This window comes from Diadema antillarum, unplaced genomic scaffold, assembly GCF_040938485.1.
Source record: "Diadema antillarum isolate AM-2024a unplaced genomic scaffold, OU_Dant_1.0 seq00001022_RagTag, whole genome shotgun sequence".
Taxonomy (NCBI): domain Eukaryota; kingdom Metazoa; phylum Echinodermata; class Echinoidea; order Diadematoida; family Diadematidae; genus Diadema; species Diadema antillarum.
This window is the reverse complement of record NW_027271857.1, coordinates 241,876-268,982: the sequence shown is the minus strand read 5'-3', so window position 1 is coordinate 268,982 and position 27,107 is coordinate 241,876. Positions and strand designations below refer to the sequence as shown.

Here is a 27,107-nt window from a genome sequence, read left to right as displayed (position 1 = left end):
GTTTAGAGGCCCTGTAAGATGTAGTTCAAATTTACCTGTTCATGATGTTCTCTTGATATGTAGTTTTGATTTATCTCAGATTTCAGTGAGCATCTCCCCCCCCCCCCCCCACACACACACACTTAATGTTCATATTTATCCATACCTGATAATCATATGTCATGTCATGCAATTTGTGTAATAAAGTACAATGCAGTGAATTCCATTTGGGACACTAAGTACAGAAGTCATCATTTTGCCCTAATAGAATATCAATCAATTAAGAGGCATCAACGTAACAATAGCAGTTGTGTGTGTTGCATGCAGTCAAGACACAATTTTACTGTGAAGTAATTTCTTTTTATGTCTTACAATACACTCTCTTGACCAGATGCCTGCTGATTTTGTCTCAAATCCACATCTTGTCTGATGAACACACCAAGAGTATCACTCACCTCCAGGAGGCCTGGACACTATGCCATCACCATCACCTAACATATCTGGGTGCCATGGCAACTGCCCATCTAGCACAAACTCAGGTAGGACAGCTATTGTATCAAATTTTTCAGTTTCTGAGGAATGGTATCCCGCAGCATGTCGCAGAGGTGTAGTTATAAATACAGATATATCTAATGTGCACTCCCAGTATGAGAAACATGGTTATAAGAAAAGTCCCAAAATTATTGTCATATGTACTTTATTTTTTGGGCAGTAACACAATTTCGATATATGAAAAGAAAACTGCCGATCCTGAGGACTTTGTTGTAATGGGAGTTGCCTGTGCTTGCAATCACCATTTTGTAAATACTCCAAGAATACAAGATTTTGAACTACATTCCCAGGGAATAATGAAAATCGTGGCATTTAGATTTCACCATTACTCAACAAAGATGTGTGAGACTGAAGCTGACCATGAGAGAAAAATAGTTCTAAAGACTAAACCATGTACAAACTTCATGTTTTAATTCAATCATGCTTCAGATGCTCCTGTCTATGCCGGAACATGCTCTGGTTCTTGTAAATGCTGTTCTTCCAACCATCTTGACCAGTGGCTCACTGTATGACTGTTGTTGTGTCCAGTTCCTACTGGCCAAGTGCCAATGCCACATTGCCTGTGATGATACCCAGTTGGAGCCAGAAAAGAGGAAGACATGTAAGTTTGTATTGACTTTCCACTCTTCTATAAGTTATTACATGACCAACAATGTCCTAATTATAGCTGATGATAGGATATGAAGGCATTATATTGTATTGCCCGTTCATATTCTCACAACTTAACACTGTCTCAGCAGGTCACTGAACCTGTGACAAGTTCCAGGCCTAAAGTATCCAATTATGCACACCCTCCTCACTCTCTTTGGGGAGAGCTGTGTCCATGTGTGTGGTCTGGACCCAATCTTCAGTAAAAGGTTGCCTAAATTGTAGCAGTGGGATCAGTAATTTATGTGTTTATGCTGACAACTTTGGGCTGGCCTTGGGCATTCTTTCTGAATATTGACGTAAAAGTACTATTTTCTCTAAAGAAATAAAATTGTATACTTTACAGCCTGAATATCACAAATTTCATTCCAGGCATAAAAGACCAACCCATATACATCATCTTTGCAGATGCAAATCTAAAAGACTTACATCTTTAAAAGGATAAATGTGGAAACCACACTGAGGTCGACTTAAATTTCCTTGGAGATCATTCTAGCAGGGAAATAATCAAATTGGATTTGGACGTAGAATTCTATGAAAGGCAATGGAAAGTTTTGAGCAATCAAGATAGAGCAGTCTAAAAGCCGGAAATTAAAGAAAAACACCTTACCAAAATTATAATACAAAAAAAAAAGAGATTAATAAATCATAACTAATTGTAGTTATTATGATTATTATTATTAGATGTAAGATCAGTAATTATGTTGATGACAGTTTGAGACTTCAATATAGGCACTACTTTAACTTCTCTATTTCACAGTCTGTGTTATGCAATGCATTTTAAAATAACAAGGAACATAACAGAAGATTCTTTACAGGAAGAGATAGAGTTTTTCAAGAGACCGATTCTGTAATATATTCAGATTTTATGCATGCTTTGTGCACAAAAGTTGCCCTTAACAACCACAAAGCTTGCAGGAGACTTGCTCTACCTAGCAACAACTAATAAAAGTGGATTCCTGCCCATGTAACTTATTGGAAGGAAGCAGATGAATGAAATACTTCGTTACTAGGCTGAAGGAAAAGAAACATCCATAGACTATAAAGACTGACAGAAACAGACGATTTGAGATGTAATATACATAGGTATCTATGTACAGGATTTGAGATGGTTTCAAGGTAGCAATGCAAAACTTTGCGAGGTGAATATAATGTCCACAAATATTCACGGTTTTTGAAGAAAATATGAATAATTTTTCTTTAAAGGGACATTTCAGACAATTTTCATAATTTCACATCATGTAGGACATGAATCAGCAGCTCCATGTATAGGTTTGTATAATTTTACTGCGGTCCTTGAGCAGAGAAACTAATACTCTGAAAAACCGTAACAAATCACACTGAACAATGTTGATGACATAGCAGCCTCACCATAAGAATGCAAGAGGGGGGCTCACCATAAGAATGCATGAGTAGGAGGCTTACATAAGCCATGTTCAGATGTATTTCTAGTCGGAGTAAAATTTTATGGCGCAGCAATCAGAATTCAAATTTATGCTTATCTTACCATGACCCTGTGTCCATACCATGGTCGTGGGAAGAAACTTCAACCAATTTTGTTTACCACGGCCTTCGTGGGGATCACCGTGGAGGGTGGGTGTAACTTCCGGAAGTTGGTAGCGCCGCGCACATCAACCATACCATTGTTTTTTACCACCAGCATTTATCTTCTCCATTCTTGTTGATGAGAATTTCTGAGCGCTAGCTTCTCCGTCGCGATCGACTAGGTTAGAATTGTACTGCATGCGCACGTGTACTTGCACTTGACTCTGGAAGTTTTACCTAGGTCGTATAAGGTTTGTAAGGTCATAGATACCCCGAGGGCTTGTCCACATGGGCAATTTACTCCGACTGGCTAGTCGTGGTAGCGAGATACTCCTGAAAAAACTCAGGAGTATCTTGGTTGGAGGAAGAGGTCATGGTAAGTTCCCTTGACCGGAGGAAGTTACCACGACCTTGTTCAGACGGGCACTACTCCGACCTTTCCTCCGACCAAGCTTCCTCCGACCCTTCCTCCGAAGTTACTCTGACCAAAACTGCCTCCATCTGAACACAGCTATGGTTCAGAAACATAGCAGTGTAATCCCACTTAAATACCGCTTGCGTAACAAGTTCACGTGTGTAGAATCTATGCATGCCTTTTCTTTTTTTCTGCTTCCTTGAGCCCAAACTTATGCATTCTTATAGTAATGCTGCTATATCATCATTGAATCCTTGTTCATTGCAATTTTGAAAACATTCTTATTCCTCATCCCAATCACTATAAATTCTGAAACTCTACTCAGTATGACTAATTTACAGTTGTTCAAATGTAAAAGTCTGAAAATCATCCAGAGGTCTCCTTTAACATGTAAGAAATGACATTATCATCAGATGATATGACAATTGGGCAAAATAGATAAGTGAAGCAGATAAACAAATCTCTCCAAAGTTCCGACCATATAGTGTAATATTATGCAAGACCGGATTTTCCTCACACATGGCTGTAATAGATTGCATATCCCTGGGAGATACGGTCTCCACAGGATATCAAGTCCTTGGGGTTCAGCCATGTTGCATGTGCACTGAGCATCACGTTTCTCTTCTGTCCTCTACCTGCACTTTTTCCTAATAACTTTTTCTTCAAATCATTTTAGTTCATGGAACAATCTAGGTGCCTATTGTGTGCTTGTGTCCATTCTACAAGTTACATAGTTTGAAAATTTTTCTTCAAATTTTGGATGGGGGTGTATCATGGGTAGGAGAAGACACCAGTAGGGTTTGGTAGTGCTATCAAAGATAACCCTGACATTTGACAAGATGAACAGTTACCATTAAAACTGAATGGATTTTGCTCAAATATATCATCGAGGTGTTTAGTAATAGTCACTCTAGGTTTGAATTATTGGTGAAGCTGTCCCTATAGATATATTGACCTTCTAAATAGGCTGCCAAATCTCATGTCTGCCTGGTGTGAGCTCTTCTGGCCATAATCTGAATATCCTGCAAGCTTGTGATTGAGAAGAGTCTTGATAAAATCTAGACACCAATTGCTTTGGCGTGACAGCGCCCTCATTAGCCAGACTTCTAGACATAAGATGAATAATGCCCCAAATGTTTAATCACTTTGATAAACAATGTTATACACTTCAAATTCAGGTTGGTTTGGGGGATTCATTTGCATTGCACAGCAACAAATACTTTAATTTGTTTGCTGTCTTTTGTGCAAGTCTTTTGCTGTTTAATTCCACAGTATTGTGTTTATTCTGAAAGCAACAGAAAAGAGGAATGAAACTCACCACTGATACGAATTAGATGATACACTGGGGGAGGGATGACCAGATATCGGTTGCCACCTTCAAAAACTGGATAGTTAGAAATCAAAGCAGTACATTAAAATAAGAAAGTATGCTGTTATCAAGATAAAAGTAATACCTCCATTTTGACTCTCATAATATACACACTGGAAGTTACGTTGAGATATGTTTGTGTAGTCGACTTCTATATGCCTAAAAATTTAAACATGTTTCGACAAATTGTCCTGTGATGCTAAATAAAGGAAAATCAGGTGTGTGTGTGTGACCGTAAAATAGGCCTTTTGAAATATGAACTTTGACGTAAGTTGGCATAGCCAAGATGGCCATGTATCAACTCAATGTCATTATATGATATGGAGTCAAAATAGACCCGAGCTTTTGATGCTAACAGAATCCTTGTCAGAGGCAAAATGACAAACATGTAGGAAAAGCAATCACATATATGCAATCTGACAATATCAAACTCGGGCCCCCTTTTGACTTTTACATCATTGGTTTGCCACTGTTGGATTTAGCAGTTTGCAGCAACTTTTTTATGCCTCTACCATGAAGTGTTGCCGGTGGCATTATGCTTTCGGGTTGTCCATCCGTCCTTCCATCTGTCTGTCCTTTTGTTATCAATTTTGTGGACAGAGTAATTTAAAAATCATTTGAGGTATCTTAATGATACTTGGCATATGTGTGTATGGGTGGACAAAGTTGTGCCTATCAACTTTTGGGGGACATGCGGTCATGGTCAACAGTCAAGGTTAAATTCTTTAAATTCTACTTTTTCTCCCCATATCTCTGCAATGCCTGGAGGTATTTTTTAGAATTAGTGTATTCATGTATTACCAGATAGAAATGCTCTAAGCAAAGTTTTGTGCCATGGGGTCAAATGTCGAAAGTCAATTGAAAATGCTAATTTTTTTTACTCTCCATATCTCTGAAATGGCTCAAGGTATCTTCATGAAACTTAGTACAGTCATACAGTTTGTATGCATGTACTGCTTACACTGATTCTTTTGGAAATTTTGGGGTCATAGGGTCAAAGGGTCAAAGGTCAGGTTGAAATGCTAAAATTCTACTATGTAATGCTGAAATTAAACTTTTTCTCCATACCTTGGAGATTACTCAGTGTATGTGCCTAGTTTGATTGCTTTATCAAAGTAGGTATATTTTTGTATGCATTACTGCACAATGATTCTGTAGGAAAAGGTTTTTGGCCAAAGGTCAAGGGAAGATGTTCAAATGTCATTTTTTCCCCATATTTTGACCTGCTCCCCTATCAAAACAGTTTAGCCATCCATGTAAATGATACCTACTGTATTTCAAGGAAAGTAAACACTCAACACATTTGTGACAAATGTTATTATCATTATCTATTTCTTTCTTTTTTTGCCAATTATGTGAAACTGTCATCTCACTTTTTCAAGATGTACTCTAGACCTATAGGAGAACCATGCATTATGATAGAGGCATACCAGTAGTTGGCTATGATATATTACAGGGGCCGCGGAACCGGGGGGGGGGGGGGGGGGGGGGGGCTGGTTCGTTTAAAAAAAAGGAAGAAAAAACGGAAAAAATCAGGGAAAAAATCACAACACTCATGAATTTGAATTTCCAAAGATTCCGCCCTTACATAAAGTTCCCGTCTAAGCACTGGCGTAGCAAAGGGGAGGGGGGGGGGGGGGGTGAAAAATCAATAGTTCCCTATTGATTAAATGTACAAGGAGAATATCCCCTTTTAATCAACCCTTTCCTCTCTCAGTTCCCCCAATCTTTTTTTTCATAATTTCTCAAATATTCCATCAAATATGAGTATACAAGATATCTCAATTTCAACATTAACAAGGCTAAAGCTCCCTCGTACGGGAAGGATGGGGATAGCACTCTCGCACACGTTCTCCCTGTTCCCCCCCGCCCTATGCACACAAGTAGACTATGGCTACACTTTGAGTTTTCCAACTATATGCCACAAAATGTGTGCCCCAAAACGTTTAACTGCAATCAGAAAATACAGAATTTCCCTCATGTAGGAGGAAGAATAGGGCTTATCCCCTGCCACATCATCATGGTATGTCTTCTTCCACAGACTTGCACTTCTCTGATTGACAAGTTTCCAGATATTCAAACAGAAATGTGCGCCAGATTGTTGAATTTCAGTTCTAAAAATGAAAAAAAAAAAAGCTCCCTCGAATATGGGAGGGGTATCTTGCCACACTCCCATTGATTGGTCCCCTCTATAGACTTAGTACACTTTGGGGAATGACAATTTCCGAATTTCCCACAAAAAAGTGTGCTTCAAATTGGTTTATTTCAATTCTAAAACCGCAAAAGCTCCGTCGAGCGGGAGGGGGCATCCCCCTCCCACACCCTCCTCCTCTACCTCATTACACTTTGTACATACACACAGATGATGCACACACGGAATAAGAGCTAAATGCCATGATTTTGCTGTTAACACTTCCCTGAAAAAGAAAGAAAGACCTAATTATTTCCATTATTATTATTATCTTTTTTTCTTTTTTTTTTTTGGGGGGGGGGACTAGAAAAAATTCTAAGTATTGCACCGAAAGTTTGCACCTGGGCCCCATTTCATAAAGAGTTGATAGGATAGCAACTCTTGCTGGAATGACAATTGTCATAGTAACGACAAGAATCCATCTTCCTGATTGGCTGTTGCTCTTGGAAGTTGTCATTCCACCACGAGTTGCCATCCTAACATCTTTTATGAAATGGGGCCCAGATCGCTGAATTTCAGGTCTAAAAATGTAAAATCACCTATGTGTGGGAGGAGAAATATCTCTTATGTACACCCTCGTGTGCATGCCTTTTCTGTTTGATTGCTTAACAGACAGGGTTCATGAAATTCATTGTAAGAATAATAATACAAGAAGTTTCTTTAAATGTTAACACTTAATAGGCAAATTGTACAATAATAATCCACATCAAAATATCCTGCTACCTTAAACAAGTGGGGCCATTTCAAGTTGATAAAGCACGCAAAAACATGCATCAAATTGCAATGGTTTGACCTTGACACCCACCCTCCACCCCCCACACACACACACACTGAAAAACGTTCCGCGGCCCCTGTATTATATAATCTGATCAGTTGGGCAAACTGTATGATCCTACAAAATTTTACAGCAGTTGAAGCAGTGCAACCTCTGTTACAAAACAAAGGGATTTTGCATGTGTGTGCATGTTGGTGTGTTTACTTGACAACTGATGTCAACATGAACAATATCAGAGTTTAGCTCACCTGAGAGAGAGAGAAAGGGGGGGGGGGGGAATTGTCCTGCTGGATTCGAGCTTGGATCCTCTGATGTGGAACGCAGAGTTCTTATCCACTCACCCACATGGCTCCACCGAACAACTTGTGAAACTTAATCTTACTTAGTGCAAAGAAAAAAATCTTTCTCTTGATTTCATTCACAAATCCACTGATGATACTTGTATTTTCACCCTGATGAGAGCATCTGATCAAAATTAAATGCACAATCATGAAAGCTTGGTGTCTCAACTACAACATATTCAATTTTCAGAGGAAATGGAGTAAAACCAGTTGAGATAACAGCTTCTAGAAAGTTGCCATGTCAATGCTCGGAAGATTTTGATACATTGCATTTTATCACAATTTCAATATGATGACATCATCAAATTGAAAATCAATGATGCTGACTCGAAAGACAATTGTCCAAAGTACATAATATTTGAATTTGGGAGAATATTGAGCAATAGTGACCAAGATGCAAATGTGAATATGAAAAATCATGTCAAAAATTATATTTCACTTTCTTTTTTTCTGATGATGATATCATGATGTAGTAATAAAATTTGGACTCTCAGATTACATGAAATGTATAGAATTCATATGCTTTTGATATATACAATGTATGCAATAAAAACATGGGGTTATTGCACATTCTTACGAGCTACGGTGTACTATGATAGAATATAAAAAAAGGCATGCCTTTTCACTATATTTTCACATAGACGCAAGCACAGAATTTTAACATTGTCGCATGAGCATTACCTTGTTATTTGTCAAGGTTGATAGGAAATCAATGGGTGTTGTTACTGGTTATTGTATCAGGAATCCAAATCAAGTGAAAAAAGTGCAGTTTCAATATATGCCTACTGAAAATGATGAACATATGACATTTAGTTATGAAGATATGATTGATCATTTGACATCATCTCAAAACCACAAAGTGGCACCTAGATGACATCACAGATAAGTTAACGTTATGAAAAGTTGTATCTAGATATTGACTTGAGATAGGATGATGAAAATTTCATGTTAATTGGTCAAGTCATTGTTGAGATATTGCATTCACAAAATTTGTCAGAAAGAAAAAAAAATGAAGAAAGAAAGGAACATTCCTTACAAACACAGAAGGTTATACGCTGTGTAAAGTTATAGTGTATCACATAACAAGTAAATTTATCTTTCTAGTACACAGCTGTAGTAGAGATAACTGAAGCAGTATCTACTTGGTGGTGATGGAGATTGAAAATTGTCAGAGCTACTTGTTCAATGAATACTAGCTTTAGAAGATGTGCAGAAATTAGAAAATGTAACAAACTCTGCCTTGCCAGAAAAGAAAGGCGATGTAGAAGACCATAAGATGAAAAGAGACATCTCTATGAAGGATATGAACAAACCATTGTTTAGTTCATTACTATGTGTGTGAGGTTCCACTAAATCTCATAGCATGTTTAGCTTTTTGCCATTTCCTCACTCCCACTCCCTACCTCAAACATGTAAATGGTATTTGATAAGGCTGAGATCTTGAGTATGTTTGCCATGCAAAGGTTGAGAGAGAACAAATGGCAGATAAAACCTTTCCCAAGATAGTGTTCTCTCCATACATCTAAAGAGATTCAGTCCTATTTTTTTTTATTCTGAAGAAATATAGCCTTGATACACAAAATAAGTTTGATCAATTACAAAAAAAAAAAAGAGTCTTCATGGGATTGATGGTGACTGACAGATAGCAGAGTTACATCAGATTTTCTTCTTTAACGCATTCTAAACAATCAATCACAACCTTTAGTCCTTGATACCAGTATTTTATTTTATCCAGATAAACTGTATGTGACTTGGATTGCTGTGCAAGATCACAAGTTATTGTGTCTACAAATGCAAAACTTCATGGTCAGTCACCCTTGGGTTTTTGTCATCAATATTATTTTGTGATGATTATTCCAATCTCTGGCAGCTGATGAGAAAGTGTTATAATGAAAATGCCACTCTTGACCAAGTTACCCGAGATGTGCTAGCTCAGTGATTATTAACAGGCATCAGAGTACAAACATTGGTATGTCAGGTCAGAGAACTTTTGCTGAAAGTTCACTTGCAACTTTAACTAAACTTGAATGAACCATTTATCCTGCCTTTCTTTTATATTTCACTTAAATGCTGAAGTAAGCACAGGTAGTAAAAGTTATAGGTGTGATCAACTAGCCACATATAAACCTGATAACAATATTTGACATTCAGATGGCTGCACTGGAGGGCATGTCAGGACTTGACATGACAGACTTGTCTACTCTTTCATTGCAAAATCCATTACTCTCCACTAATAATCGGGTATCTGGAAAATTTCTACCTGATTATCTTGTAAATATAACATGCAGTTGGAACAGTTTTTTCAACTTGTAAGTCAATTATGCAGAGTACCCAATTAACCGGTACCCAATTACCAAAGTGGAGAGTACTATAGTAAAATTCCCACAGACTTCCTATTTCCTTGTGCGATGACTGTCTCTAAAAGTTCAGCAGAAGCTGGTTGAAATAGAGAAGATGCTTTATCCTAGTACAAGCTTCATGTTTGTAAGCCTTGTATTTTTTTCCAGTTTCATGTTATTCAATTTGCTCTTGCTGCAAATGCTCCCATGATATAACATAAAAACCAAACATAAGTTCTACCCTCAAGCGTAACCCTAACCCTAATCCTCATATCAAGCCAAACCTGAGCCGCATTTACACTTACTAACATCGCGATTTTTAAAATCGCAATATTTTGGTTCCACCGTTTACACTTGCGCAAAAACATGCGAAGTTTGAGCTTCTATGGTCGGTAGTGCACATGCGTAATTTACCTCTTTTCAACACGGTAGCTGAGTGGAAAGCGCGCGCTATTCTGTTCATTTTCACTGCAGTGCAGTATATTTAATTTGATCACAGCTAGCTAGCTGGTTGGAACGTTGAGCCAGGGCTTTTTATCAGTACAATGCACACATAAATTAGTGCTTCTCGAGACTGTTATACTTACGGTAAAACTATATAGCTTGCTATATTAGATCACATACGTAGTAGGTGTTTAAAACTTCATCTACAGCAGCATTCAGGAGGATCATGAAATTTCGCCGATATGACGAAAGTGAGAAGTAGGACTTGGAAGTTAGGACTGGTATTTTATCAGGCGACAGCAAGAACTCACACTTGTTACGTACTCCTGCACTAGTATTCCACAAACAGTGTATATCGAGACTCGAGAGCAGTACGGGCACTCCCACAATCTGAATCAACGCATTTCTGGGAGAACATTATTTTGTTAAGTCGTCTTGGGGTGATGATACGTGGTTGGAGAACTTCAGGTTTGCTACTAGTAGTAGTTTTCCCGTACTAGTTTCATCAGGGAGAGGGAGGTGAGAGACCACGAGCCGATCGAGGATCGGCCGTTTAGAACTGTACACAGCTGTCTATACCGTGTACTAGAACTCTGGCCAGTGACCGACGTACTCTCTACACGTTCCACAGAGGGATAGGGAGCGCGCGTAAACTCCCGGTGCAATCCGATACCGAAAGTCACGTGATGAAAAATCGCGATATTTCTGCAGCTTGGGTTTACACTCGCTAACTTCGCCTCAAACTTCGCGATGTTTCAAAAAATCACACTCCGGCTGGCGATTTTTCTGGCGATGTTTCGAGAGCGTTTGGCTGTAGTTGCTTAGCAACTTACACCCAAATGTTGCGATTTTAGAAAAATCGCGATTTTTCCAAGCAAGTGTAAATGGGCCTCTGGATTCCTATCACAACCTTATTAAGTCCTTGGAGAAAATAAGACCAGGGCAATTGTTGCAGGAGCAAATGTCATGTCCCCCCCCCCTTTAAACATCAAAATTTCAGCTTTTCCTCACAAGCTGTCTCAAAGGGAGTAGGGCATTGGCAGGGATGAGGGTACTGTGTTTGTATTATATGTAGAATCTTGTGACAGTAAGTATCTGGTTGTAAGGACCCCTGTATGGACTAGTGTAGAAAGATATCCCTATTACAATTTGGTGACATGGCATTTGCCACTGTGACAATTGCTCTGGTCTTATTTTCCCCAAGGACTTAGGGTTAGGGTTAGGGTTGTGATATTGTTTTAGGTTTAGTTTGATGTCAGGATTAGGGGTAGGGCTAAGTTTGTGAGTAGGTTCTATGTTTGGCTTTAATAATGTGCAGACATTTCATGGGAGCAATTGTCGCAGTCCTGAGCAAATGTCATAGGTCTAACCTACAATTCAGTAAATTATCAATGGTTTTATAGGAATCTGCCACAAAGTGTATGTTTTTTCTTAATTCATAAATGTTCACATGAATATCCACTCACTCATGTGAAACTGTAAAATAAGTTTATACTGCTGGTCTTATCCCAGTGCCCCTATGATGTGGCAAATTCCCACAAAGTAAATGCATTACACAACTTGTGCCTGTATACAATTGGCTCGGGATTATTTAAGGGGCTCCACACTGAACTATGGTGAAATTGAATGAGATAAATGAAAGTAAGGACAATATACAGGGTGGCCCAGAAAGAATGGAACGCCTAAGATCTTTAATTTCGAGGGCGCTATATACTTTCACCAAGGCATGTTGTCTGGATAATTTTCTCCCGATTTAATGGCCTATTTTGACACTTTTGCTTTTCCCGGAGATTATTTTGGAGATGACTGAATGGACTGTGTAAATCCCTCGTCATATTGACTTCGATGGAACAAGTGACATTGGACTCAAAAGCAAATAAGTAAGTACTTTTTCTATCGTACATCGCTGTTCCAGTCAAAGCACGTGTGACTGACTGTGAAATGGCTGCACAGCATCCTCGCACAGCAAAGCCAGTGGGCTCTACGCCCGCGCCCTCCACTGAAGCTGCGGTGCTGCCGGTGGGCACCGCACCTGCGCCCTCCGGTCGCATGCTACACATGCCCAGTGAAAGTTCGATGCTTGCGGACATTTGGTCAAAAATGCCACTTCTTGAATCAGTTTCTTCAAAACTTGACAAACTGTGTGATAGAATAGAACAAGTGGAATCTAAGGTGGCTGAAATTGAACACCATGTGTCAGAGATGGATCATGGTTTGAGTCATTTTGAACTTGATTTGGAGGAACTGAAATGTAAAATTGAATCTAAAGCAGACAAGTCCACCATTGTCAAGCTTGAGACACAGATCGTAGATTTAGTCAATAGAAACAAAAGGAACAATGTAGTCCTACACAATGTGCCTGAAGGTGCGGAGGAGGATGCCTCAGATTGTAAGGCAGTGGTACATGCCTTTGTGCGCGACGCTCTTGGTATCCCGCACTCTATGGAGATGGATCGTGCCCATCGCACTCCGATGAGGATGACGGTACGACCAGATGAACCCAGGGGAAACAAAAGACCGCGCCCCATCCACGTTCGCTTTTTGCGTTATGGAGACCGTGAATTGGTGCTGAAGACTGCTATTATCAAACGTGGTGCAGAATTCGGTGGGAACCGTATTTTCGTATCGGACGACGTACACAAATCGACGCGCGAGAAACACCAACAGCTGATGAAAAAAGTGAAGCAATTGCGCGATGATGGCCATTTTGCATTTATTCCTTGGTCTGTCCCCCGTGTCATCAAGTATAAGGAAGGAGGGAAGGGAGCAGTAGGACCACTCAAGACTATTCGCGATCTATAGACAGAGTATAGTTGATGCGGGAAAAGCATGATATTCGTACAAATGAACGTGTTTCAACACTGGACATTGATTAGGGCCTTTTTGAATGGCAGAGGAAAGTTAATTTTGCGAGCATTATTTTGTCTTCCTGAGTTTCAGAATTTTTTTTGAGAATTTTGAGAAGAAACAATGGATTGTCATAAGTGCCTAGATGAAAGGTTTCAAAGTAAGACTTTGCTTTGTTTTAATTATAAGCACCCTCTATTGGATTTACTACAGAGTTTTGTAGTTTGTATGTATGTAGTTTTGCTTCTTCAGATAAAATGGCAAATTGATTGCATGTACAGGTATATGAAAACTAAATTGATGACAAATTTGAACAATGAGTGAAAATATAGAGGTTAGGTTATACTCTCTCAATGTCAGAGGTTTAGCTAATGATGTGAAACGAAGATGTTTATTTAGTTGGCTTAGAAGGCAAAAATATGATTTATTCTTACTACAAGAGACACACAGTACAGAGAACTGTGAAGCAGTGTGGTCAAGTGAATGGGGTAATAAAATATATTTTTGTCACGGTCAGTCGGACAGTGCAGGTGTATGTATTTTATTAAGAGCCAACTGTGGTTTAGATGTTTTGGAAGTACACAGAGACAAAGAAGGAAGGTTACTTTTGCTTAATTTGTCTTATGGTGAAACTACAAAGTTTACAGTTGTAAATTTATATGGCCCAAACAAAGATAAGGTGGATGTTTTTCAAAATTTACATGATGTATTAACTGAGTATTGTGAAGAACCTTTGTTCATAGGTGGTGATTTGAACACTGTTCAAAACCCTGTTTTAGATCGGTATCCAGTTCATGTTCGATATCACCCTCGTTGTTATGATGCATTAGAAACCTTAAAAGATGATTTTGATCTTGTGGATGTTTGGCGTGAAAGAAACCCCAGTAAGCTACAATTTACTTGGCGCTCCAAACTCTCACGTAGCAGGTTAGACTATTTCTTGGTTTCTAAAAATATCTGTAACTATGTTGAGGATTGTAATATACATTATGGGCACAGGAGTGACCATTCAGCTATTTCCTTAATAGTTATTAAGAAGGTCCCTAAAAGAGGACCAGGGTTCTGGAAGATGAATACATCTCTTTTGTCACAAGAATACAATCGGGAACAAATAAGAAAAGTTATAATATCTACAATTAAGTTGCACTCTCATATGAGTGTTTGTAACTTATGGGAGTTTGTTAAATTTAAAGTAAAACAAAAGTGTATTGAATTATCTTCAAAGATTAGACGAGATTTAAAACATAACTTCCAACTATTAGCAAAATCAATAGAAAAACTTCAAAACGATTTTGATCAAAATCCTGATGATCATGATCTAGAAAAGTTGTTATTGAACAAGAAAGCAGAATTAACTAAAATTCAAGAAGAATTTGTTAGGGGATCAATGATTAGAACCCGGGCTTCTTGGGTCAGTGATGGTGAAAAAAATACAAAATATTTTTTTAATTTGGAGAAGAGAAATTACAACAAAAAACATATTCAAAAACTTCAAAAGAATGACGAGATCGTTTGTGACCCATCTGAAATTTTGACTATGGAAAAGGATTTTTATGAAAATTTATATACATCATGTAAAGTTGAAGAAAGGGACATTAAAGAAGTTTTTGATAATATTTCAATGCCTATGTTAAAAGAAGAACAGGCAAACCTCTGTGAAGGCATGGTATTTGAAAAAGAGTGTTTCGAGGCTGTTAAATCAATTCCAAGTGAAAAAACTCCGGGTTGTGATGGCCTTCCTATAGATTTTTACAAGGTATTTTGGCAAGACATAAAAGATATACTATGTCAAGTTTTTAACACTTGTTTTATAGATGGAGAGCTGTCTACACTGATGAAGCGGGGTGTCATCACTTTATTGCCAAAAAAGGGTAAAGATAAGCTCCATTTGAAAAACTGGAGACCTATCACACTTCTGAACAATGACTATAAAATTTTAGCAAAAGTTCTTGCAAATAGACTTAAGAAAGTCCTGCCTTTTTTAATAGATTTTGATCAGACAGGCTTTTTAAAAAATCGTTATATTGGAGAAAATATTCGACTATTGAAAGATGTGATTCAGTATTGTCAAATGAAACCATTCAAAGGTTTAGCTGTGTCAATAGACTTTGAAAAAGCATTTGACAATATTGAGTGGAATTTTTTAATAGCTTGCTTAAAAACCTTTGGTTTTAAAGACGACTTCATTACATGGATTAGAGTGATGTACTCGGACATATCCAGTTGTGTAATTAACAATGGATATTCTTCAAGCAATTTTAATTTGCAAAAAGGTGTCAGACAAGGTTGCCCTTTATCACCCTATTTGTTTTTAGTTGGAGTTGAAATCCTAGGTATCATGTTAAGGCAAAGTAAGTAAGAACATTACTGGCATTAAAATTGATGGAGTCGAACTCAGAGTTAGTCAATACGCTGATGATACGATTGTATATTTATCTGCTAATGAAGTGAACTTAAGAAACACATTTCAATTACTGTCTGCTTTTCAAAAAATATCTGGGATGAAAGTTAATATTGAAAAAAGCAACATCGCTTGTCTTGGTCCGTGGAGTGGCACTTTGTGTTCAGATATCCAGATGAACTGGGTAACAGAGTATTTATTTTACTTGGGAATATATATACCTTTAAGAGGAAGTGTAGACTGTTTTAACCAGAATTTCCAAATAAAGTTGAAAGAAACGGAAAGCACACTGAACATTTGGAGACACCGTAACTTGACACTGTTAGGAAAAATTACTATAATTAAGTCACTGGTGATGCCTAAGTTTGTGTATTTATTCAGTAACATACAAGATCCTCCAAAACGTTTTTTTGATGAGTTACAGAGACTCCTGTTCAACTTTGTTTGGAACCAAAAAACTGACCGTATTAAACGTATTATTATGTATGATGATTACAAAAATGGAGGCTTGAAAATGCCACATGCAGAAAGTTTTTGTCAGGCATTAAAAGTATCTTGGGTAAAGAGATTTCTCGAGGAAGAAACTCAAACAGGAACCAAAAAATGGAAATTGTTCTCTAAATTCTTTCTGGAGAAATGTGGAGGAAAGAGTGTTTTCAGAGGAAACTTTAGTGCACACGATTGTAACCACTTATCTGTAAATCTCTTTTGGATTGATGTATTAAAGGCTTGGGCCCATTACAGATACTACAACCCTGCTAGATATAAAGATATACTTTGGCAATCGATTTGGAATAACTCATTTATTAAGGTAGCAGGCAAAACTGTATTTTACAAAAGGTGGTCCAATGCAAGTATATTTTACGTTAGAGATTTGATACGAGAAAATGGTTTTTTTAAGTCTTTTGAAGAATTGCAGGCTGAATTTAATCTTCCTATTTCAAACTATTTAGATTATTTTGCAATTTTATCAGCTATACCTGCTGAGTGGAAAAGAGTTTTGAAACAAGAACATGTAAATGTTGATGAGCAGCCTGAAGTTTTTGATGACAGGTTGGAAGCATTTGTATGCCATAAATCACCTGTTAAATTTTGTTACTCACAGTTGTTAAAAAAGATCTGTCCAACCGAGTATTCCCGTGTTTTGTTAAAATGGGAAACAGATTTGCAACAACCTCTTGAGAGTTTGATTATATGGAGAAAGCGTTTCAATATTTCATTCTTTGCCACATTAGATACAAAAATTAGAACCTTTCAATTTAAGTTTTTGCACCGTATAATTGCAACAAACAAATTTTTATTTAAAATTGGTATAAAATCATCCCCAAATTGTAATTTATGCAACACTGAAGAGCAAACATTGCTCCATCTGTTTTTTTACTGTGACTATGTACGAACCTTTTGGCAAAACGTTACGAAGTGGCTAGAAAGAACTGCAATACTTTCTTCACCTCTAACCTGTATTGATATCTGTTTTGGTATTGACACCCAGAAGACTCTGGTAAACACCATTATTTTATATGCAAAACATTTTATTTTCCGTAACAAATGTCAAGACAAGACCTTAAGTTTTGATCAGTTTAAGAATGAGATAATTTATCTAGAAAAGGTTGAAAGAGCTATAGCTTATAGAAAAGGAAAATTAACATTTCATAGAACCAAATGGTGTTTGTTACTTGCAGTCTAAGCAATTGGGCTCAGTTACATTCCTAAATTCTAATTACAGTCAATTACACTTTTAACTCAGATTTTCAAACCTCTGCACTTGTCATGATCAATATGATTATAGACTCTGTTTGGACTGGCTTGTTCGGCCTGTAGACAAGTGGGGATGGAAAGTTTTGCAGGGATGATTAAATCATCCCTGAAACATGACTGAGAATATGTTGGGGTTGTGGCTGAGCCCAACAAGCTGAGTGGACTCGGTTCTTTGTTTTTGGTATAAATGAGGGAGTTTTTAGCCTCCCCCTTGCATTGTATTACAATTTGTTTTTTACCATTGCAAAAAAGAAAACATTATACGGTACTTATATATGCAGCAATGTCAAAATTCTGTATCTGTTAATCTGTGAAGAAGCAAAATAAAGACGGAAAAAGAAAAAAAAAAAAGATCTTTAATTTCAGCAATATTTTTGCAAATATGTCATTATTTTGCATGCTATTAGAAAGGCCATTCTTTTCCAATAGAATGAAACCAAGTTCTTTAATTTTGGTGGATGCGTTATGATTTTAGGAACGTTTTTGTCAACCCTTGCAATTTTCAAAATGTGATCATTTTGCACTCTCAGAGATACCGAAACCAGGGAGAATTCGGCTTGCCGTAGCACCAGTTACGTTCACAATGTGTAGAATGTGGTCGTCATTGTCCGTTACCATTGTGAATGAGACGACCAGACGACAATAACACTGTCCGCCCCACATTCCGCACATTGTGAACGCTACTGGTTCTATGGCAAGCCAAATTCTCGCTGGTTTTGGTATCTTTGAGAGTGCAAAATGATCAAATTTTGAAAATTGCAAGGGTTGACAAAAATGGTTCTAAAATCATAACGCATTAACCAAAATTAAAGAACTGGTGTCATTTTACGGAAAAAGGAATGGCCTTTCCAACAGTATACAAAATAGTGACATATTAGGAACAATATAGCTAAAATTAAAGATCTTAGGTGTTCCGTTCTTTTTGGGCCATCCTGTATGGTGTGCAATCTGGATCATATTAATTCCGTCAATGACAAAAGTAGGCGGATAACGTATATAATGGGCATTATTTTTCTGCCTTTGATGGCTGGAAAATGAGCTAAGCATCTTAGTGCAATCAAAGCTGATGAAAAACAGAAAAAGAAAAACATCAACAGAAACACCTGAGAAAGACTTTTTATCATCAATCACACTCCACCCTTTATTGCCGATCATAAATAGCATTGTATTTTTGTGTGATTAATGACACAGGCATCTAACTCATCCATATGGGCTTTAAGAAAAGTACAGTAGACCTCGCCTAAGTCGACATCGCGTAAGTCGACAACTCGCTTAAGTCGACACAATAAAAAAGTCCCGATTTTTGCCTTTGTTATTCTTTGAAAATTTCCTCGTCTTAGTCGACATTTATAAGTCGACAACTCGCGTAAGTCGACCTGATTTTCAGTGCCAACTGAGCTGAAATACGTGTTAATTCCCTCGTCTAAGTCGACATAATTTTTCGCTCAAAATCTTATCGCCATTCTCTGAAAAAGAATTGTTTTCCCGCTCCGATTCGCAGCATTTCTACTCGGTAATTCGCTATAGTGTACGACGCGGTAGCGTTCGCGCCATGCGTCCATTGTCTTGTATGCCAGAATAGAAAGGGCATACACTCATTTACACTGGAGTATTACATGTAGTACCCAAGGCAGTTCACTTTAACCTTTTTCTCCCTCTCGTTTTTCTCAAAACGCAAAAATTTTTTACACTTAACTATGTCCCAGTAGGTATTCATTTTACGAACATGAAATGTTTTTGTAAATCCGAATATTCTGACGTTAATTATTCCGAAGCGGTATTAAAACCTGGGCCCTTTCTAGAAAATTTATTACAATGCAACTAATAATGCAACTCAAAAAAATCAAATACAGGTGTATCAAATCACACGCAAATTTTGCATTTAAACGCAAGTGCGTTGCTGAAAAGACTTGCGTCTGATAATCATATGAAACTAGAAAATAATTGTACGAACCTGAAACTCAATTGCGTTTAAACGCAACTCTAAAAATCAAATGCAAGTCCATCAAATCACACGCAACGATGTATTTAAACGCAAGAGCGTTGCAGAGAAGACTTGCGGTTTTGCACGAAACTAGAAACTGCGTTTAAAAAATCTCTATACATCTACGGAAGTGCGTTATTGTTGGAAAGACTTGCATTACTTTTTTATTTCGTAAGCAAAATTAGAAATTAAACGCAACTCTGAAAATCCATTGCAAGTCCATCAAATCACACGGAAAGCTGAAAGACGTGCGTTTGATAATCATACGAGACTAGAAAATTGTACGGAACTTTTTTTTTTAACTCAATTGCGTTTAAACGCAACTCTAAAAATCAAATGCAAGTCCATCAAATCACACGAAACGCCGCTGTATTTAAACGCAAGAGCGGTGCAGAGAAGACTTACGGTTTTTGTACGGAACTAGAGAAACTGCGTTTAAACACATCTCTAAACATCTACGGAGTTGTGTTATTGTTTAAAAGACTTGCATTATTTTTTTATTTCGTAAGCAAAATAAGAAATCAATCGCAACTCTGAAAATCAATGCAAGTCCATCAAATCACACGGAACGCTGAAAAGACTTGCGTTTGATAATCATACGAAACTAGAAAATTGTAGGAAACTTAAACTCAACTGCGTTAAACGCAACTCTAAAATTCAAATGCAAGTCCATCAAATCACACGGAACGTTGAAAAGACTTGCGTTTGATAATCATACGAAACTAGAAAATTGTAGGAAACTTAAACTCAACTGCGTTTAAACGCAACTCTAAAAATCAAATGCAAGTCCATCAAATCACACGTAACGCTGTATTTAAACGCAAGAGCGTTGCAGAAAAGACTTGCGGTTTTTGTACGAAACTATAAGAAACTGCGTTTAAACGCATCTCTAAACATCTGCGGAAGTGTGTTATTGTTTAAAAGACTTGCATTATTTTTCATTTCGTGAGCAAAATTAAAAATTAAACGCAATTCTAAAAATCAAATGCAAGTCCATCAAATCACACGGAACGCTGAAAAGACTTGCGTTTGATAATCATACGAAACTAGAAATTAATTGTATGAAATTTAAACTCAAATGCGTTTAAACGCAACTCTGAAAATCAAATGCAAGTCCGTCAAATCACAAGCAACGCTGTATTTAAAAAGCAAGAGCGTTGCAGAAAAGACTTGCGATTTTTGTCCGAAACTAGAAACTGCGTTTAAACGCATAAAAATTTACGGAAGTGCGTTATGGTTGAAAAGGCTCGCATTATTTTTTTTTCTTTCGTAACGGAACTTTCGCCGTGACCGAACTTAGTCTGCACTTGCAGGGGAAAGACATCGCAACATTCACACGTTTCAAACTGCCGAAACGCATGCTGCTTCACAAAATGTCAGTGAAAAAATGACAACGAATTATTGTTAAAGTTTGCTATGCCGAAGGTTTAAATCTCAGTCCAAAGTTAGATTAGTCCGACAATGGAAAGAGGTTTTTTTTTTACTAAGGTTCTAGTAGTCCGAAATATGTCGTTTTCAAACAAACTTTTCTTCTTCTTTTTATTTCAGACGGGCCCGCACGTTGTACAGAGCAGTAATGTTGCGAATCGGAGCGCGAGAACAATTCATTTTCAGAGTATGGCAATACAAATTTAAACAGAACAAATATGGCGACTTAGGGAAGGAAAATCACACATATTTCAACGCAGTCGGCACTGAAAAATTATCTCGACAGAATCATGCGAAATCACACGCATATCTTCGCAGCAACGCACTTGAATTTAAATCGCAAAGTTTAATGCAATTTTGGGGAATTTGCGTTTGATATTTCAAATCAAGTTTAAAACGTGAAGTGTCTAGAAACGGGCCTAGGTTTCCGAACCCGCTCTCACAAAATCTCACAAAATCTCTCTAGAGATTTGGGAATTGTGCGTTGTCGTTACTAACCCGTGCGAGATTTATGCATGAACTAAAACATTACTGTTGCTGATGTCAGTAGGCATGTTTTGGCGGCAAAAGGAGTAAGATTTGGGGAGCGATCCGCATCGTGATCCAAATCTTAATCTGTACAGGGGAAATTAGTTTTCATTTATAAGTCGACAAAATGTCGACTTACGCGTAAGTCGACATTCGCGTAAGTCGACGTGTTTTGCTCAGTCCCGATTATGTCGACTTACGCGAGGTTGACTGTATGTATAGTCATCAATGAAAAGCAGTGGACTTGGAATCTGCTGTTTATAGTTGTCATGTTCCTTACATGGAGTAAATCACATGTTCTACCCTAATGCAGACATTTTTTGATATTAAATTTACCCATGAGTATTCAGTCTTTAGAGAAGTGACTGCTGGTGACAGCTCTTGTATATATTCAAAGGTAATCTGCTGTTTGTTACACTAAGCAGAATACTTAGCATTTCAGTGTTAACAGAAAAAAAAGGGAAAAAAATCAGCGACAACAAAGAGAGAGAACAATTGGCATGTTATGGACCATTCTGGATTTAACTGGTACTGTACAGTAGTTTAAAGGGATAGTACAGTATTGGTGGAGATGAGAATTGGGCTTTTAACTTTTTGCGAGATACCAAGAAAACACTTATGATATAGTACAGAGCATACCATTTCAAGAGGAATTCAAAGTTTATTTGATGAAAATCGGGTTTGGAATGAATGAAACATCCAAAAACAAAGTAAAACAAAGCGATCGTAATAAAGTGTGGGTCCCACACTTTATAGAATCGCTCTTTTTTGGATATCTCAGCCATTTCAAAACCAATTTTCATCAAATAAATGTTGAATTCCTCTAAGAATTATGTGCTCTTTCATATTTCATAAGAGGTTTCTCATTATCTCACCAAAAAATGTTAGAAACCTGAAATTATGTCTCAACCAAAACTGTTCGATCCCTTTCAGGACATTGTGTGTTTCAGCCTTCAGTTTTAAAGTGTTAGGGTATTTCACACTTTATGTGAACAGATGGTCATGCAGGATGGGACACTCCTGTCATGCTGCAAATGTAACCTTGAACTGAAATCACATCAGGAAAAAAAATCCCATACCAGAAATTTATTTTTAATGACAACAGGGAAATTGAGCAAAAACTCTGTGGGTTTTTTGCCCCTCAAATTATACAGATCATGCCACCTGTGTTGACCATTTGTATGTAGCATAGTCCCCCACTTCAGTGTCCTGTGACATCTGAAGGTAAATACTCCTGTCCATGCTCTCTTGTGTAGTATTACCCCCTTTTTCGCATGAAATGTCACATATTCCATTTTGTTTTGAAATAATGTTTTCCATGTAGTTGTGTGCAATATTATTATGTCTTGGACACGTCATTGTCCAGAGACATATGATAGTTTTGATCATGATCACTTTCCATTGAAGCAAGCAAGGAAAGCTACCAAGGATATGTTATGCTCACATGATGGGGACAACCCATGTTTAGACAACCAAGAGGACACCTGGCTACATGGTGCTACGTACAACATTCAAATGCTCATAATACACTATTTCTTCAACTTTTTCTACTCCACTGAGATTGTCTATGACCTCCTGCTCTTTAACCCATCTAGGACGAGTCCCGAGTATACTTGGGCAAGAGTCTATGGGAAATGCGTGTCGTAGCAAAATCAGCCCGTCCTCAACGGGTTACAGGGACACCTAGTTGTAAAAACTCATCTCTCAATGACGTCATTATTTGTTAAGCATGAAAGTGCCTGATGCACTTTATGGTAACTTCTAAGGTGTTCCTAGGTATAACAGCATTCAGCAACCTCTTATTTGACCCCGTTTACAGTGCGGGGCTGGGGCGAGCCGCGGCCGAGCCCCGCAATTTTGTCCGTTTACACTGCCGGGCTCGACCGCGCTTTTAATTCAAACCTTTCAATATTTTGTCGTGGTGGTGCTCTGCTTGTAAACAAACGCAATTTGGTATAGTCTGGTTTTCAGACCCTTTGCCAACTGGATTCTGTGGCGACGAAGTCGCCGTTCGGGCAAAGGCCTTTGTCGAAGGAAAAATCCTTTGCAGGACAAAACCACCTTAAACTATACTAGTTTTCAACGTTGAGGGGGTTGATATCCTGAATAACGAAATAGTACGGGCAGAGGGTTTGGAAGCCAGACTAAAATTGGCCGCGCATTTGGCCCAGTTTGCGTTTACACTGAAAAAAGGCCGGGCTTGGCCGCGGCCGAGACCACCTTCAGAGCGTGGCCAAATGCGTGGCCAATTTTGGCCTCGCATTTGGCCTTTTGCGCGTTTACACTGAAATGAAGGCGGGCTCAGCCATGGCCGAGCCGCGGCCAAGCCTCGCACTGTAAACTGGGTCCTAGAAGAAGCATTTGCTGGGTAAGTTGATTTTGAAATATTGCAGCAAATTTGAAAAAGCAGAGCCACGGAAGTTTTAGTTACATCCGACAAAGAGTAATTTCAATATTGATCACAATTACTGTACTGTACACGCCATATTTTTGGCGAGCCTACTTTTTTTGTGTGAATCAGGACTTCTGACAATTTTGCGAGTGGTTAAATTTGCTACTAGTACATGAATGAAGGGAGACATGTATGTGTGCATGTCACATTCATGTCAAGGTCAGAGTGAATAATTTCCCATCTTGGTAGATTCTTTAATAGTCCCCATCTTGCAAAATATATGGCATATACGTGTACAGTCATTGCCTCACGTGTCTCCCACTGATCTTCACACACGTTAAAATGTGAAGAATTGAAAACAGAAGAAACTCAATCTTTAAAAATCATTCTGCAGTTGAATGAATTTTCCCTTTAAGTTTGGGTGTAACGAAGTGAGAGACAAATGCAAACAAGCTGTGAAACAAGCTCACTCAGGAGTAACAATATGACAGTCCCACAGGAAGGCCATTGTGATTCAATGCTGATAAACAGGGTTACAATATCTTCATTTTGATGACAGGTAACTTTAGGACATCAGACTTACTGGTGAACAAAACATAACAATTAGGGTTACCTGAAAGGCAAATGGCAGATAACTCGCACTAAAAACTGAAATGATACTAGAGATATGCACATGATGGAATTGTTCAATATCCTCCAGGTCTTGTGTCTTTTGTGCACTGTAAGTGCATCATTGTGTGAACTTCCTGCACAATTTCATGCATGTAAGGACCATTCTTCCACTGAAGGATGCCTGAAGAAGCTGATTGTGAATCAGTAAAAGGTCGCATGACGTATATTTAGATCTATATTTCTGATTCATTGATTCATAGGAATTTGGAGGTTACGCTTCATCTGGATGAATAACAATTAACATCAGTTTGTTGACTAAACAGAGACAAGGTCCTTTAAATGTGCTCCCATTCAAGATCACATACACACATGTATTAGACAGTAAAACTGTAGTGAGATAGCAAGGGGAATCAATTTATAATCTTTCTCTTGACTGACTTGTCTTCCTAAAAAATTGAGAGTATTTTGCCTAATTGACTCTCTCAATTTTGTATAATGCAACAGATTTGTTGTGTATTCATCTGTCTTGGGCAGCTTCAGTGTCTGTGCATTGTCCTGTAAATCTTTGAAACTAGTAAGTCTTTCCAAAATTGGCCAAAGAGCAAGTAACAATCCAAGCACAATATTTCCCACAATAACACAGAGTGGAAATAGAGCACATTGATAATTTCTCTTCATGAATACTTTTATTTAACTTAACTTTGTCATGACCGGGTAGAATTCTCTGGTATTAAGATGCCAGGATTCATGTTTGTTGTTTCCACTTTTTGTGTGTATATCTTGAGATGAGCCATGGATAGGAAGCAGTGTCAAACTCAGTGTAAAGGTCAGTATTTTCAGAGCAGAGAAACCATTTTGTGCTGAAAAAACTCCCAAATCGATGGAAACAGCTTAGTTCCATACAGACATACACACACATGTATATTTGAAAAACTCGCGTGAGAAATTTGATAATTTATTTGACAAAGCTTTTACTGAATGCACAATAGACACAACAACACCCAGTTTCCCTGACTATAGTCTGTCAATAGTGGTGAGATTCAAGGCTAGGGCAGGGTTGTCAATTTGCGTATTATTTACATAACTCAGTCTTGCGTGTATGTACGTCACAATTTGAGCTGTGAGCAACCATTCTGGCATATATCTGTTAGTTATCAAAACACAGATGTATGTACTTAGAGGGTGGCAATGCAATACATTGAACTATTAAACCTAGAATCAAATACATATTTACAGGGGTGGAGATAGCTTTAGGACTACGTTTCAGAAGATAAGAATGGCACGTGCCACATGGAATTTCAATGTGAATTCCAGCATTAAGTTGTCTTTAAAGTAATACATGTTACAATTTGGCAGAGTAGTAGTTGCTGTACAAACAAATTTATGTACTATTAGTCCTTATATGAAGGCATATAATGAATGGTGTTTGACCCTTGCCACATATCAAGTCTTGTTTTTTGTGTCAAAGCATGAGAAAGGTTCCTGTTTAAATCACAACAGTGTCCATAAAGTCTGATTTTATACTGAAAGTTAGCTCAGACCTGAAGTGATCGAGCTCACAATCAGTATAAAAGGTAAAAAATATTTAGGCTGAGCTAAAGTTAGCCCGCTCTCGAGAGGTAGTTTAGGTCAGCTTTGATCCAAGCTAACGTCAGAATAAATACCAGTAGTATCTTTATTCTAGCTTTAGGCTAAATTCAGTGATCCATGAACTGGAAATTGTTTAGAGTAAATACTCCTGTTTGCAGCAGGCCTTGTAAAGGGTGCCTATTTGTGGCAGGGACTGTTTTATTAATTGATGAAAAGGCCCAATCAGGTGTCACTTTCCATATCACTTGCAAGTAACTCCTGCTCGTGTTCTAGAAGTGGGACTATGCACACATGATGTTCATTAGCTGTTTTATTGATGACTGAAACTGCCCCTCCTACACATAGGCACTCTGTCACAAACAAGAGTATTTACTCTATGTCGCAAGACTGCTATACTGCATGTACGTCTGCCATTGGTACTAGCATGCTTTGTGTTGCAGCTGGCGAGGGAGTAGGGGTGATAAGGTTACCACGACAACTACTTTTGTCTCAGACACAAATTTAGGGGTATCAGATTATCTCAATGCTATACAGAAGTGACATTATCATTATACAGCTTAATTGTGAATCAGAATGGTGATGAGACAGTAACTGTAATTCATTTCAGAGTTTTAACTTGGAACCATTCTCATCCTGGAAACATGTTTTCCATGTTTTGCAGTCTGCCAGTGACTTCCGTGTATCTGTCTATATGTGTTTATATATCATACATAGATATTGTACGAGGAAGGACCTGTACAATTTCTTCATACTAGGCATATAACAGTGAGCAGTAGGAAGGAACAGTAGGCAAAGCTTGATTTTAGCAACATATTAGCCAAGCTTTTGATCAGTTTAATCGACCTTCATCAGTAGGGCTGCATTAAAATACAAAAGAAAATGACCCCTTTACAATATCACTCTGCTTAAAACAATTAGATACCTGTACCAACAGATAGGAGTTTCATAGTAACTATATAATATTGGCCA

At 37.9% G+C, this 27,107-nt stretch overlaps 1 protein-coding gene across 1 annotated transcript in view; it reads left to right on the top strand.

Moving 5' to 3' along the window:
* Window positions 1–27,107, top strand: part of LOC139742820 (anaphase-promoting complex subunit 5-like) — a 108,221-nt gene that overhangs the window by 20,369 nt on the left and 60,745 nt on the right. The window contains exons 14-15 of the mRNA XM_071653335.1: window positions 371–518; window positions 961–1,132. Of these exons, the coding sequence (XP_071509436.1) occupies window positions 371–518; window positions 961–1,132 (320 nt within the window). The remainder of the gene's footprint in view (window positions 1–370; window positions 519–960; window positions 1,133–27,107) is intronic.